At 44.4% G+C, this 15,725-nt stretch overlaps 1 protein-coding gene across 2 annotated transcripts in view; it reads left to right on the top strand.

Moving 5' to 3' along the window:
• The window catches only part of LOC145409372 (uncharacterized), a 145,401-nt gene extending 130,048 nt beyond the window's left edge, over positions 1 to 15,353 (top strand). For both annotated transcript variants that reach the window (XM_080279845.1, XM_080279844.1), the window contains one exon: positions 13,013 to 15,353. In XM_080279845.1, the coding sequence (XP_080135971.1) occupies positions 13,013 to 13,903 (891 nt within the window). In that variant the 3' untranslated portion in view covers positions 13,904 to 15,353. The remainder of the gene's footprint in view (positions 1 to 13,012) is intronic.
• The last annotated feature ends 372 nt before the right edge of the window (positions 15,354 to 15,725 follow it).

Below are 15,725 nucleotides of genomic sequence, written 5' to 3'. Positions count from 1 at the left end.
CTTTATAACAACCCTGGAACTTTCCTCCTACACTAGCCACTCGTTCATAGTGTTCGATTCCAAGCATACAGCATATGATGGCTACCTGGGGCTGGACCTACTACAAAAACAGGGAGCCACCATAGACTGCCAGTGCAGACAGATCTGATTCAGGGGCTACTCACATGCAGCCAGGCTACACACAGTGGTACAGGCCATCACAGAAATAAGCACCACTTTGCCCCCTTACCACCAGGTCTGGCAATACCTTGGCCCAACAGCCACTGGTCTTCTCCCCGCAGATGGACCAACCATTTGCTGCTAACTGTTTAATTTCCCCAACCATTGTTTCCCTCACCTAAGGACTGTCAGTCTCTGCAAGGACTGGTTGTAGGAGAACTGGAGACATTTGACGCCCTTCCAGAATCACTGGGCATGACAAGCATGCTTGACCCCAGCATCCACTCCTTGCCTCACATTCCCTCTCACTCTCCCCCACAGTACCAACAGGACCTGGAGCAACAACTCTGATACAAGGAGGTCTTCACCCTGCATCCAGAAGTTGGGCTGAACCAAGGTCCACCCCATTCACACTACGGGACCCCCTATACACCAGCCATCGTGCCGAAAAAAAGCTAGTACAGCGCCAAGAGGAAGACTGCTAAGTCCAAGAAATGCTCAAAGCAAGGATAATAGCGCCCTCCAACATCCCCTGATCTTCCCCTGTAGTCCTAGTAAAGAAGAAATCAGATCTATGAGGTTCTGTGTCGACTACTGCCTGCCAAACGACGTGACCATCGAAGATGTCATCCCACTTCCTCGTATCGACGACTCCTTAGATTCTCTATATGGAGCACGGTGGTTCTCTACCTTTAATCTACAGTTGGGCTACTGGCAGGTACCCATCTGGTCCGAACACCATAGCAAAGCTGCCATCTCCACAAGCGGTGGCTGACTGTATGAATTTATTGTCCTCTCATTTGGTCTGTGTAATGGGCCAGCCACCTTCTCCTACCTCAAGGAGTCAGTCTTGTGAGGGCTTACCTGAGAGACGTGCCTCGCTTACTTGGACGACGTGATAGTATTTGGTTGCACCTGGAAGGAACACCTCAACCGCTTAGGCCAGGTGCTGCACTGCATATAGACAGCGGGGCTAAAACTCAAGTCATCTAAATGTGACCCGGCCCAAGAGTCCTACACTTTCCTTGGCCACGTCATCTCACACAAAGTGCTCGCCCCAGATCCGGAAAAACTGCACGCCAATAGAGAAATCACCCCACCTACAAATGTCAGAGGAGTCCATTCCTTCCGTGGCCTAGCCTCCCACTATAGGAGATTCGTCCGAAATTTCGCCTCCATCATAAAACCCCTACGTGACATGATGAAAAAAGGAGAGGACCTCCAATGGACTACCCAGAGGCTGGAAGCCTTCGAGGCGCTCAAGCACTACCTCACCACAGCTCCGATAGTTGCCTTCCCAGTTTATACCCAGCCTTTCTGAATATAGACTGATGTCTCCCTAGTCGGGATTGGCACCGTCCTCGTGCATGTCTGGGAGGGCAAGGAACACATCATAGCATGCACCAGGTGATAAGATCTGCGGATCTTAACACCTATCGAATTCTGTGGCCAATTATATTGTCAAGAGGAAAGCTTTCTCACACCCCACACCCCCTAAACTCAAAACATCACTCTCCTCCCTTCCTATCCATCCCCATCCCCTCCCTTCACCCAGCTTCTTGCCCACCTATACAACACTTGTGCGCACACACACACACACACACACACACACACACACACACACACACACACACACACACACACACACACACACACACACACACACACACACACACACCTGTGCTGGGATCGGGAATCCCTTTCCCCCTGTGACCTCTATTTCCATACCCAACATTCCTTCCCTCTCCTTAGGGACTTCCCACTTCACTCTTCCCTTGTTTCTTTTCTTTCTATCCGTCCTTGTGCCATGATCTGTAATCCCATTCCCCTGGGACCTCACCTTCCTTACCTTACCTGTACCCCTGCCACCCCTATAGTGTTCCTCCTCGTAACATAGGGTTTGGGTGGAGTCACCCCCTCCCTACACTATTGCCATGTTTCCTAACCCTACGATGTATAACGCCTGTGGTTTGTGTAGTAGGAATGATACATAAACATAACTCATACTAATATAACTGTAATGAAAGTGCTGACATGTATCAAGGAAGAATAAAACTATTCTGCATACTATATTATACGATAATAGAGAAACGTGGCATAAAAATTTGGCAGTGTTGCTCTAAAAATATTCTAATTATTATTTACTTCCCCAACACTTCTAACATTGCTAATTAATTTAGCAAGTATAATTGCAAGAAAATTTGAAGGGATAAAAGTGGGAAGAGGCGATCCTTTCATAATTAAAATAAATATATCAAACAGCTCTGGGGTGGCAGCACTCACGCGACACGTGTTTGTGTGTACGCTGTGGGAGGTCACCAACCCCCTACAGGATTTAGGCCTATTGGGGAAACCTCTATAAAAAAACGCGCCGTGACTTTTACCTCAAGGGTGGTGCGGAAATAAAGTCAAAATTATAATCCATACATAAAAATGGAAGTAAAAAACCATGGATGACACATAACAAAATCTAGCGAGAGAGAGAGAGAGAGAGAGAGAGAGAAATAATAATAATAATAATAATAATAATAAAACTTTATTTCCACTAAACAGTGGGTATTCTTATACATTATACAGTAGTACAGCATACAGTATGAAAGTTCTATACACAATATAATACAAGTTGATACATATGGTGGAGAATAGTGACAGAGAGGTAAATGGTTTAAAAGGTGTGGGGACACTTAGGTTAAAAATAGATCAATTAAGGGATTTAGGAACGAAGGCAGTGGGAAGGATTAAGACAGATGGGATTGTAAGATTAGGGAGTTTGAGCAATAGGGTAGAATGTATGCTCTCAATAAAAGTATAGCAATTATCAACGGCTAATTATTATACAGGTGTTGATGGTGGGGGTCTATATTTATAGGAGGTGTTGGTGGTGGAGGTATAGCGGGTGTTGTTGATGGGGGTGTTGTTGGGGGTAGGGGTATAGGGGGTGTTGGTGGCAGGGGTATAGGGGGTATTAGAAAAACGGAGATCACAAGAGGGAAACAGTGTCAAGGTCATCGCTGATGGAGAGGTCAGCTCGGAAACGTGGCAACAGTGCAGGGAGGGGGTGACTCCACCAAAACCCTACGTTTCGATCTGTCAGACTATAGCCAATACCTCACACCCCCACTGCCTTCTGCTATATATACAGGAAATGTGGTGATGTTCAGCAATTTTTTTCTGAGGAATCCATGAAGCAAAACGTCAGTACACACTAAGTCCCACATCGGTGTTTCTATCACCATAATAAGTGTAATGATCATTAGCCTATTATAAACACTCTCTCTTCAAGTGTGACAATAAGCACGCTGGCTTATGAGTCATAGTGAGTCATGGTACCCAGAGATACTTTGAATGGAATACTGTACAGGGTGGTCCTTAAATAGGTCTCTGCTAGAAAGTAGCCGGATGGTATTTTATGTGTTGTGAGGATGGCTGAGTCTGCTGGTTTGGACATGAGCATCACTGTGGGATGAGGAAATCAACAAAATGTTGTAGGTATCACTGATAACTTTGACTGAGCCCTTCCTACAACACACGGGAAAACGCCCAGCGGAATGGAATAGAAGTGTTAATGTACATGTAGACCACCCTATATACCATAATGATACACAGATTGTGTTTAATTACCCGGGAATTCAGCTAACTGCAGAGATGTGTTATCAGGACGGTGGGTGACTGAGGGAGAAAGGGGGGGAAGAACAGGGTGCTCAGGTTGGCAGAAAGAGTAACGGATTGATGGCATCCCAATCTTCTGTTACATGCAGTATACCATCAGGTTGATTAAACACCTCTACGAATGAGGGCCCATAACCATCTTGCCATTGTGAGTCTAAAGGCTGTGAGAGGATCAGATATAGTGATGTTTCCTTTCGAATTCCCACACACTGACCCACTGCAATGGGGGCAACAGTGAACTTCATGCGGCCACTGTGGTTGACAAATATATGCATAATGGCTTACATCATTAGTCAACAAAATAGTGTTACGGACTGTGGTTTGATACACTGTGATGACTTTGGATATCTCTGATTTGATCAAATGCCATAAGGAGGATGTGATCTTTGGGAAAGATACAACTGTTCCTACTGTGCTGGCCTGCTGACTTTACACATGTAGTAACCAGTACTGCCAATCTGGTAATCCATGGGGATCTGGTGGCATTTGCCTGGATATAACAGTCTGTGGTTAGTTTTCTTGGTCATTGCTGGCCAGACATACTACCGATTATGTTTTAGGTTTGGGGACTATGCGTCCATTTAATAACTGTTTTTCTAGAAGACAGTAAGATATTATTTGTGTAAAATGATATAAAGAAATTCACCTCACAGTTAAGTACTCGATACCAGTCCTGAGCAACAGACACATTCTGAAATTCATCATACCCGACTGTGATGATACTGTATATTATTTTATTTAACGTGTTCACTTCAGTTGAGATGTGGAAAATGCTTGCCTGAAAGAGTAAGGACACGTCCACACATGTGCTCGAACAAGTTTTGGCAACATGTAAGCAACACAGTAATGAACTTGCTGCAAACATGTTGGGAACAGCAGCGTCCAGATCATGTTGGTAACATCATGATGAAGTCTCAGCTGCCTGGAATGGACACACTTATCTCATCACCTTTGCTGCCAGTGTTCGAAACTGCACTGAAACATGTTTACCTACGTCTGTCCATATACTGCTGCAAACATGTTCCTGAACATGTTGCCAGCTGCGTTGCCAAAATATGTTTGAGTACACATGTGGACGTGCCGTAAGAGAAGCAAATTTTTGCCAAACTCCTCCTGTCGGATGGCCTTGGGAAAGGGCAAGGTGTCAAAGATGGCAATGTTGATTTTTTTTTTCAGTTTTGCTGATGCTGACAGTCTTCCTAATCTGAATAATTCTTCGGCTGAAGTGTCTGGCTGTCCCATATTAGGTACAATCATTATGGAGAGTGATAGTTCACAAATCCCTTGCATGATGATTACTGCATAATATATGTAGTTTATATACAATACCTGTAGTAAAACCATTCTAGTTGTAAGTGGAATACCATTTGGCCCCGTATATTTTTTTATGGGACACATTTCTTGTAGGAGAAGTTTGTTGGTACGTTTTCTTCTAAAGGGGATCATGATGATCTTTGCCTTTATGAGTATTCAGAGTTAGCTGATTTTAAGTCTGTAGTTCCTTTTGCTTTCGGAAATATCATTCTACATGACCAATTTGTATGAAATATATTAAGTTGCTAGAAGAGTAAGACACTTACTGTAGCTTCTCAATAAGAAATTAAGTCGTAAAGGATGAGAAGAGCTATAACCCGTCACCAACACGAAAATGTGATCTGCATTTATCCTGCCTAACATCATATGACTTTGGTCAGCTTAGGAGAAGCCTCTCTGGGTGAAGAGGTTAGAAACAGTCTCCCTAAACCCTTTAAGCACCATGACGTACTTTGTATTTTAATTCCAGCCAACACCAGGCGATGTTATTCAGCTAAACAAAGAGACCTTGTAGTGATTGTAATGTGCAAGTATGGAGTTCTGGGTGGCGAGGTAAGGGTGGGACCGCATTATGTGAGAAGAGCGATTGCAGAGTATAAAACTGGGATTGATTGGTTGAGAAGTTAAGACACAGAGGGTGAGTTGTCCTTTACTATTAGTTATGGATGTGAATCATGGTTTCTGAGTTGTGAAAAAATACAATGGATTCGAACAGTTCAGGTGTGATGTACAAGAATAAAATTTTTGTGTGTATTGTGAATCAAGTAGCAGAAGAAGGATGCGTGAAAGTTTTGGTGTATGGATCTACCCCAATACCAAGCCCATTGCAGTCGTGGGGGGGCTCTGGGGTCTGGGGCTGGGGCTTGATGGTAGGGGTGGTGTCTCTTTGTACCGCTTCACCCGCCCTTGGGTCCCAGTCCTTGACCCTACTCATTTTGCTTACTCCTTTTTCTTCCATTCTCTTCTTTTATCTTCTTTTCTTCTCACCTTTCTAAGGTGTGAGAGCCATGCTGATGGGATGCAAGGCTGTCTCTTTTGTGTCAGTTGTAAACGGCCTCAGGGAGCCATGGGTACGGTAGCCCTTGTCTCTTTCGCCCTTATTCCTGACTCGAGCTCTCAGGAGTGGACCAGTTTAATTCCTGTTTTATACAGTTAGGCTCACCATGGCCAGTAATGATTCTTCTCACCTCATTCAAGGAGCAACGGGAGATGCTCCTCCAAAACCTTCTCCCAGTCAGGTGGATCCCCCCTCCCTTACTTTGCCGCCCCTTTCCTCCTCCTCCTATCCTTCTGTTTCTTCTCCTGCCCCCCCTCTCCTTTCTCCTCCCCTCTTTCCGAATCTTCCATCAGTAACATCAATTTTTAACCGCCAGATGTGGCCCAAGTACTTTAACATACAGCTGACGACGAACGACCTCACTCTCCATCTCTCTCTCCTCCGACAAATCCTGTAGGTCCCGATGTCACATTCTCGTCACGTCCTAATGGCGACTGCCTCATGACAGTTCAAACTGCTGCTTAGCCTGAGAAGGCATTGTCACTTACTGACCCCTCTGGTCACCCTATCTCTGCAGTTCCAGATGTCCACTTAAACCACAACTGTTCTGATCCCGTCCCATATATCCATAGACCTCAGTTTCTCAGAATGTTTAGCTGACATCCAAGCAATCTTGTCCGCCCAACACCTTGCAGTACTTTCTGTCCAGTGCTACACACTTCCCCCTCAGGGACGTCGTAAATACTCAGCTAATATCACCAATATCATCTTCAAGGACCGCAATCTTCCCACCTCTGTGATTATTGGTGGCACACTACTCCAGGTCAAAGAGTACATGCCTCATCCTTGACAGTGCTCTTCATGTTGGCGATATGGCCATCTAGCTGAATACTGTAGGTCAGAGGCAGTCTGCCTTACCTGCGCCCAACCCAGCCACACCTCCTCAGCCTGAACTGCCAAGGCTTTCATGCTGCCTCCTCCCAGAAGTGTCTGGAATATACCTTTGAAACAGAAGTCTCCAGGATTTGCTGGAAAGAAGGTCTCTCCTCCGTGCAGCCCATCAATGTGCCTGTGACATAGGATTCTCTTCCCGTATCACTTATGCTCGAGTGGCCCGTCGTGTGCCCATTGCCTCTGCTGTTTCTCAGTCCTGTTGCACTGCAACTGGAACAACCTTTAACTCCTTTTCTGCAATCATCTGCCTATCTGACACACCTGCTTCCTTGATATCGCCAGTCTCCAGTTCCTCTGCTGTCTGGGCCTCTTTTCCTGTCTTTACTCATACCTCCTCCTCACGTAACCCTCTGACTGTCACTGTTGTCTCCTCTTCCTCTGTCTCTGTTTTCCCATCTTCCTCCTGCCCTTCTTGTTCTACTTCCTACTTTCAGGCCCCTCCTGTTTCTTTCCACCTCTTTCTTTGTTTTAGACTTCCACTCCTACCTCCTTCCTGTCCCCTTTATTGTCCACTCCTCTGTCTTCCCTTCATCGCCTTTCCTGTGCTGCTGCTCCCCCTCGCTCTTTCTCTTCTCTCCACCAACGACTAATCCCTCTGCCACATCGTGGTGCCCGCCATCTGCCTCCTTCTGCCAAATGCAGGCTGCCATCCATTGCAAGGTTTCCACAAAACCCTCACATTCTCCCCCAACTCGTAAGATGCGTACTGCACGTCCATTGCTTTCTGTGATGCCTGCTCCAACAAAGATTCCTGTTTCAACTCCACAGTCTGGTCCTAACCCTATCCCAAGTCCATAAGCCACTCTATAACCTGTTCTGGCTCCCCTGTCAACACCGGAGATGACACTCCCAACAGTTGCTGAGGGTGAAACCCTCACAGACATCATGGAGTTTCTAGCAACTCCTTTACAGGAATCCATGAGTCCCAAAATAGTGTTTCATACGGCTGAAGTCCATTCGGCTCCTTCTGATCTCCTGCCCACTCCCCTCCCTCCTTCCCCTCCTGCCCCTCCTTCTTGTTGTAATCTCTCTCCTTTATCCCTTCCTGTGTCACCGGACTATAGTGACCGTCCCCACTCGTCCTCCTCTTCCACCCTCTGCTCCTATTCCTACTATCGGACCGACTCGGTGATGTATGATACTCGTGTCTCATAAATTCGTTTTCCTGTGTTATATTTTATCCTTTGTAATTTTTTGTAGTTTTTTTTTACTTTTCTTTGGTTGTGTCTTTATTCAGTGTTGTAAATTTTAGTATGCCTCTTGTACTGTACAGTGGAACCTTCGAAGTTTCACTGTCCATCGTAGTGACCTTCGCTATCTTCTTTCGGTTCACCGTCCTTCCATAGTCTGTTTACAAGAACCCTGTTTGTCTTCCCCTCCAGTACCTACACTTGACTGTTGTTTCTTGTTTTCTCCTGCTTCTCTTCCTGTTTCAGCTATCTTAGTTCATTACACAGTTCCTCTAGAACGTCTGTCCCTTCACACCACGGTTCCATGTCATTTTATTCGTGTTTTCCTTGGATGCTGGATTACAGTGGTTTCTATATATTTCTCTCCCTCCCAGCCTACTGATTTCCCTGCCTTATCTCTTTTATTATCACAGTTACCCACACCAGTTTTATTGATGGGATATTTTAACTGTCGCCATGCTTTATGGCCGCCGCCTTGAGTCTTTTATTTTTAGTAATGATTTATCCTTATTGAGTATGGGAGCTTCAATGCATTTTTGATGCTAAAACATGTACTTTTTCCTGTCTGGATCTCTACTTGTGCTCCCCTTCTCTTAAGATTTCCATTGTTCTCTTCTTTCGGACGATGTATATAGTGATCACTTTCCTATCAATCTTAATCCTTCTACATATTGTCCCGTACTCAGACCCCCTCGATGGTGTTTTCCGAAAAGCTGACTGGCCGTCATTTACTACTTTAACCCGTACCCTCCCAGTTTTTTCGGGCCCCCCCACCACCTGAAAACGTGATTAATTTTCGATTTTTTTTGTTTTGTTTTGCTCAAACATTCCCTTTTGGTGAGAAACTAATGAAAATCACCAAGAAAGTTGCTCCCGTCACCCCTATGTGCTCATAAGGTGCTTCCTCCTTCACCTCAGCCAAGTGTTCTGTGGTCGGGCTCGTGCAGCAGCTCCATTTTCTACAGTGGGAAGGAGGAAGGTAACTAATCAAAACCAACCTAAATACTTACATTTATTTGCTACAAAAGTACATATACAGCAACTATATATATATATATATTAGTTGAAAATAACGTAGGTTCATAATAGGTACCACCCGTAAATCTCCGATTTCTGGCACACTTGACTAGCTGATGCTGTTGTTTTCACTAACATACACTTTGAAAAATTTGATTAGAGGTATGTACACTCATCACAGCCCTATAGTAAGTAGCGCGGGATCGCTGTGTGGTGGGAGGTGAGCGTGGGAGACGCTCCACCTCACCTCTGCTCCATCTCACCTCCCACCCACCTCGTGCCACACAGCTCCCACTCTCCCGCCAACACGATATTTGTCTCTTACTCACTGAGTTTTCACACACATGATCAGTATTGTTCTACGGCAAAATGCCGTAGCTGGAGATTATACGTTTCCACCATTATTGCCAATACACCCATTGCATCCGTCTGGAAATGTATACGCAAAATAGCTGGTATGCATCTTCCCATACCTTCCCCTGTCCACCATTTGGATGGGGAATCAGTTGCAGATGCTCGTCTAGTTGCTAATGGGTTAGGTCTTCATTTTAGTAATGTTAGTAGCGGCTCTCATCTCTCACCTGAATTCCATGCCCTTAAAGCTGCTACTGAATGTACGCCTGTTGTCTTCAAGCTGTCGTCTAGTCAGTCGTATAATGCGCCTTTTACGCTTCAAGAATTGTCCTCTGTCCTTCGTCTTTGTTAGAACACTTACGCGGGTTCAGATGGCATACACTATAATATGCTCTGTCACCTTTCCCCCCAGGCCCTGACCGTATTATTAACTGTCTATAATTGTATCTGGACAGAGAGTGTTTTTCCTCCCTCTTTTCATGATGCTGTCATTCTCCGATGTTTTTCCTCCCTCTTTTCATGATGCTGTCATTCTCCGATGTTTTTCCTCCCTCTTTTCATGATGCTGTCATTCTCCCATTTCTTAAACCGGGAAAGCAAGGCCATGCCCATCAAGATTATCGCCCCATTGCTCTTACTAGTTGTCTTTGCAAATTGTTCGAGCATATGATATATCATCATCTTATGTGGCTCCCAGAATCCAAGCAGCTTTTGTTATCTTCACAGTTTGTTTTTCAAATAGCTCACAGCACCTTAACTCCCCTCCTAAATCTAGAGACATATCCATTTAGCCTCCACTCAGCCTTTGCCACTCGGCAATCTGTTGTCGCAGTGTTCTTTGACCTTGAGAAGGCTTATGACACAGCCTGGCTCTACCATATTTTATGCACAGTTCATTCTTGTGGTATTGATGGTAACCTTGGGGTTTTCTTAAGGAATTTTCTATCAGCTCGTTTCTTTAAAGTCTGTGTTCAGCATACTTATTCAGATCCATTCCCACAATATGAAGGTGTTCCCCACGGCAGTGTTCTTAGCATTAATATTTTTTTTTTTTATTATTGGCAATTAATAGGATTGTTTCTTGCCTCCCAGTTGGTGTTCACTCTTCTTTATATGTAAATAATTTTGCAATATATGCCTCAAATTCTGACATCTCTGCCCTTGGTGCTCTTATTCAACTTGCGGTTTCTGCTGCCTCAGAATGGGCTACTTCTCATGGCTTTCAGTTCCTTCCTCTTATGTTTCATGCTATTACTTTTACTCGCTCTCATCTTATTTCTCAACCACCTCTTTTTCTCTATTGCTCTTCTCTCCTATACAAAGCCTCCGCTTCCTTTCTTGGCCTTCTTTTCGACTCCCATCTTACTTGGAAGGATGCCTTCTTGAAAATCTTCAGCCTTGTAATGCTTCCATCTCTCGTAGACTTTGTCTCGTGTTGTGGGGTACTGATCGGACTACTCTCCTTTTTCTCCATATTGTTCTCGTTCTCTACTTGATTATGCCTGACAAGTCTATTCTTCTGCTTCAGACACCGTCCTCCAACAACTTGCTTCTGTGCATCATCATGGTTTGCATCTGGCACTTGGCGCTTTTAAGACCTCTCCAGTTGAGAGTCCGTATGCTGAATCAGGATTTCCATCACTTTTCCACTGTCGTGCTCTACTTTCTCTTCGTGCCTATGCTAAGTTGCACTGTTTTCCTCATATTCCTTCTCTACTTCTTTCCAATCCTGAGTTAGACCTGTTTTCCACTCCTAGGACCAAGCCACCTTTTGCAGTTCGAACTCGTACTCTCTCCTCACACTCCTCTCTTACTGTTAGTAATGTTTTTTCTTTCTGCACATGTGGCTGCTTCCGCGACCCCACATTTGTCCTTCCATTTTCCCTAATTCCAAGTCCAATTCTTCTTCATTCATTCTCCGTTCCTGGTTTTCTGACCATCTCTCCCACCATTCCTCTGCAGTCCCTATATACACTGATGATTCAACAACCCCTGTGGGTGTTGGATTCACGATTCTCTTTCCTGACACCTTTTATCATTTTAGCCTTCCTACTTATGCAAGTGTTCTAACAGGAGAGTTAATGCCCTATTGTTTGCATTGCGGTATATTTGTCGTGCCACCTCTCCCACATTTGTGATATTCTCTGATTCATATAGTGCTTTGTCCCTTCTACAGTCACCGTCTACTTCTCACCCTTTAGTCCTTCGTATCTTGGAGTGTTATTCCATATCTCCTCTCGTCGTAAAACAGTCCAGTTCTGTTGGATCTCAGGACATGTGGGTATCACAGGCAATGAAAGTGCTGATCAGTTGTCTCGCACGGCTGTTACCAGAGATGTCTCTCCTTCCTTCCTCATTCCAGTCTCTGACCTTCTTCCTGCTCGATCTTCCTTCCTTCAACACCGGTGGCAGTCTTGCTGGAAATCTATCACTAATAATAAATTACGTGTTGTTAAACCGTTTATTTCTCCTTGGTTAACCCCTTGCCACCGTAATAGGAGGTGGGAGACTGCTTTAGTTCGTCTAAGAATTGGTAATATTAGACTTACCCACTCTTATTTGATGTTTGGTGGTCGCCCTCCCCTCTGTACTGGTTGCAGTACCATTCTCTCCATACACCATATTTTCCTTGATTGTCCTCTTTACACTCTACAGCGATGTATTTCATTTCCTTTTTTGTCACACCTCCAACATCCCTCCTTCTTGCAGACTTTCTCCGAGAATCACCGTATTTTTCCTTCCATTATATCATGTCCTTCCATACCTCTATTGGTCTTCTTTCCGACATCTCATTCCGTTCCTTACTTCAGTAGCCCCATCTGTGATATGATATACTTCTTCCATTGACCCATTTCCTTCACGACGCCGTGTCTGTACTTCCAGCCCACCCAGCATACGCAACTTGTAGCCGATGATCCGGTTTTGTGCTGGACTTTGGCACTAGGTTACTATTGCTCTTCTTTGGTGTATGAATGGAAAGAACAAAAGATATTTAGAGTAGAATGGATTGAATGAAGAGGAACACAGTGAGGGTGAAATGACATGAACTGTAGACGGATTGCAGGATGGTTGAAAGAGGAGAGTGTTATTGAGGCAATTTGTAATGTTTTAAGAGGAAAACCTCTCGCTACACGTGAAGTAGAAGGAAATAAGCAATTTGTGGGAAATTTAACAGTGTAATAAAATGCAGAAAACAAATATATGCAAGGATAGAACAGCTTGGAGGTTCTTTTGTAACTACCATCCCCTGTGGTAGATTCCAAGTTGGGAGCATGTAGTTTGTGAGATGGATAGATGACTCGTCTGTAACGTTTCTTAAACAGGAATGTGGATTTCTTATAGTTTTTCTTAATTCCAGGAATCAGAGGCAGTGGAAGATATTAATTTGAAACTCAAGTCAGAAATCCAGCGCCTAACAACAGAGAAAATAAATCTGGAGAAGCTGCTGGGTGATCCTGGCCACCGGGCCTCTTGCCGCCACATCCCACGCTGTCCAAAGACTCCAAGGCCACCACTCGTCATTGTTACACCTGCGGAGTCCCCTGATGCCACCACCTCCAACTCCTCTTCCTCCTCTTCATCATCATCATCATCATCGTCATCGTCATCTGATAGTCCTACCTCCCCTCCCCACACCACCACCATTAATTACAAATCCCCATCCTCAACAGCTTCACAGATTGTACCTTTGCCTTCAATGTCCTCCACCCTCAGTTCCCCACCTGGCTCATCACCAGCAACCCCTGCATCATGTGCTTCATCATCATCCCAGTTCTTGGCTCCAAAATATTGTCCTTCACAAAACATGAGCCAGAGGCACCACCCTTTTCAATTCCCTGGGCGTTCACAGCAATCCACTGGTGGTGGGGGTGAGAAGCAGCACTACACTGCCACACCCTCTTCTACTAGTGTTCAAACTAAACCAAGCTATAACTATGCATGCTTGGGAGTTCCCCGAACAAATGAATTTATATCACCTGCTCCACCCACTCAGAAATCTATGTACACTGCAGCCAAATCCCGCAGTACTGGACTCGTACGTTACAGTCCTTACAGTGGACGACCCCCACCTGTCACTTCACCACTGGCCACACATGCCCACCCACAGTCAGGAGGAGTACTTACTTGTAATGAGAACTACATCCAGGCAACTAACAGTAGTGGTTGTGGGCGTGAAGACCAGCAGTCGTATGTGACTGATGTGCATGCAAATCAGTTTTATCCTCCTTGTTCCTACAGCAGTATGTGACCTACTGTGAGGGGCGACTAAGTCCCTGCTGAGGTTACCTGTTGGTTATTAGATTTGTTATTTGAACAGAAGCAGTTGAAGATGGTTTGATGCATTCTTTACACAGATGCACTTCTTCATCTTTGTTATACTCTTTTGAAGGTAGATAAGCTTTGGAGTATGAGCAGAGCTCAACACAAATCTGCTTTAAGCAAAACCCCTGTATTGTGGGTAAAGTTTAAACATGTATGCTTCATTTGTAATATTGCAGATGGATAAGTTTTATTTTGTTGCATGTTGTTTATAAAGCTTCTGGATTTTATAGTGTCTGGTAGTATGTGATACATAGCTGCGAGAATTAATTTTGCCTTAATTCTCAACATTACGTTACTGTTGCCATTATTACCAGTGCCAGGTGTACGTGTGTATTTGTGCAAGTGTGAGTGAGTGCTCAGGAGCCTGGTCACATAGGGTTAGCACCTCTCACGATATTATGTTCTGTATATTTCACAAGTGTATTTGTAGTACTTGATCCATACATAAATATATTTTTATTAGCTATATTTTCTTAAAAGAGAAATGTTGGCAAATATAGCATGATGCTAAATGGTTTAGGTACAAAACTCCACAACATTCCTCTCTCCCTGTATGATGGTGAAGGACATAAAAACAGCCTGGCCATAACAGGAGACCTCTTAGTTGACTTTCACGGTCAAATATGCTGTGGTGCCACTCAACTTGAGCAGAATCCTGGAATTACTCCCAGGCATATTGACAGTGCAGTTGCAGATGTCTGCCAGCTTCCTGCAGAAAGTGGTGTGCACATTGACTTATCAGTGGTCCACAAGCTGCTGTAAGATAGTGCTGGCCAAACTTCCAGTTGAGGCTGCGGCTACAAAGTATGAACCTAAAGTAATGGGCAATGCTAGAGCCATGTTCATGTGTATCGCACCCTTCGTAATTGTGAAGGTGTCTGTATACTTTGTTACCCTTTCCCGTTCCTGAGGTCACTAAGTCACTACAGGAGGGCCATTATTGTCTTGGCCTGGCACTTGGGGGCCCGGTGCCACCCAGGGGTGTAGTGACACGATGACAAAAGGTGGGCCAGGCACTGGTGCTCTGCCCATTATACCCTTGATCCTATCCACACCAGCCCCTAGTTCCACACAGCTGGCTGTTACAGGAACTGAATGTCCTTTGTTATCTGTCTGTGTAGCTTAGGGCTGCCATCGTAACATGGTCTCTTTGCCGACATGATGTCAGCTCTGACTTTGAAAGTGAGCTGTATGGCGAGACTTCTTAATATGTCTTATGAAATGAAGGTGAATTAAGTGATGGCAGAATGGAAATTGCCAGCCTAATGGTGTATTATCAGTAAGCCTGAGGGATCACACAGATGTATTATATATATATATATATATATATATATATATATATATATATATATATATATATATTATAGGCTATATATGTAATAGGAATGTACAAGTATCATCAGTGCCTCAAAATGTAGAAAACAACCTCATTCATTTATCATTTCATATTACCTGACCATTATTTCATATCAGTGATCAATATATCCTTAGCATAACACATATCCTTCCCAATTCCTGCATGTTTTCTACGCACCTACCTTACCATGTCTTCTCGTTAGCTGTGGGGGAAAGATCCTATCATTCATTTCATCCAAACCCTGGAGAGTTTGGAGGTGGTGGTAATTGTGGACCTACTAGACACGCCACCACGACCCTACTATCGCAGCTGTCTGCACCACTTAATATGAAGCCGTCCTGTTCTACATGTAATCACCAATCAGAGCTACACTGAATTTACATTGATTTCA

Source organism: Coenobita brevimanus, chromosome 80 (genome assembly GCF_032717465.1).
Source record: "Coenobita brevimanus isolate Jiangsu-jjx chromosome 80, ASM3271746v2, whole genome shotgun sequence".
NCBI classification, from domain to species: Eukaryota; Metazoa; Arthropoda; class Malacostraca; order Decapoda; family Coenobitidae; genus Coenobita; species Coenobita brevimanus.
This window is presented reverse-complemented; position numbering and strand designations above follow the sequence as displayed.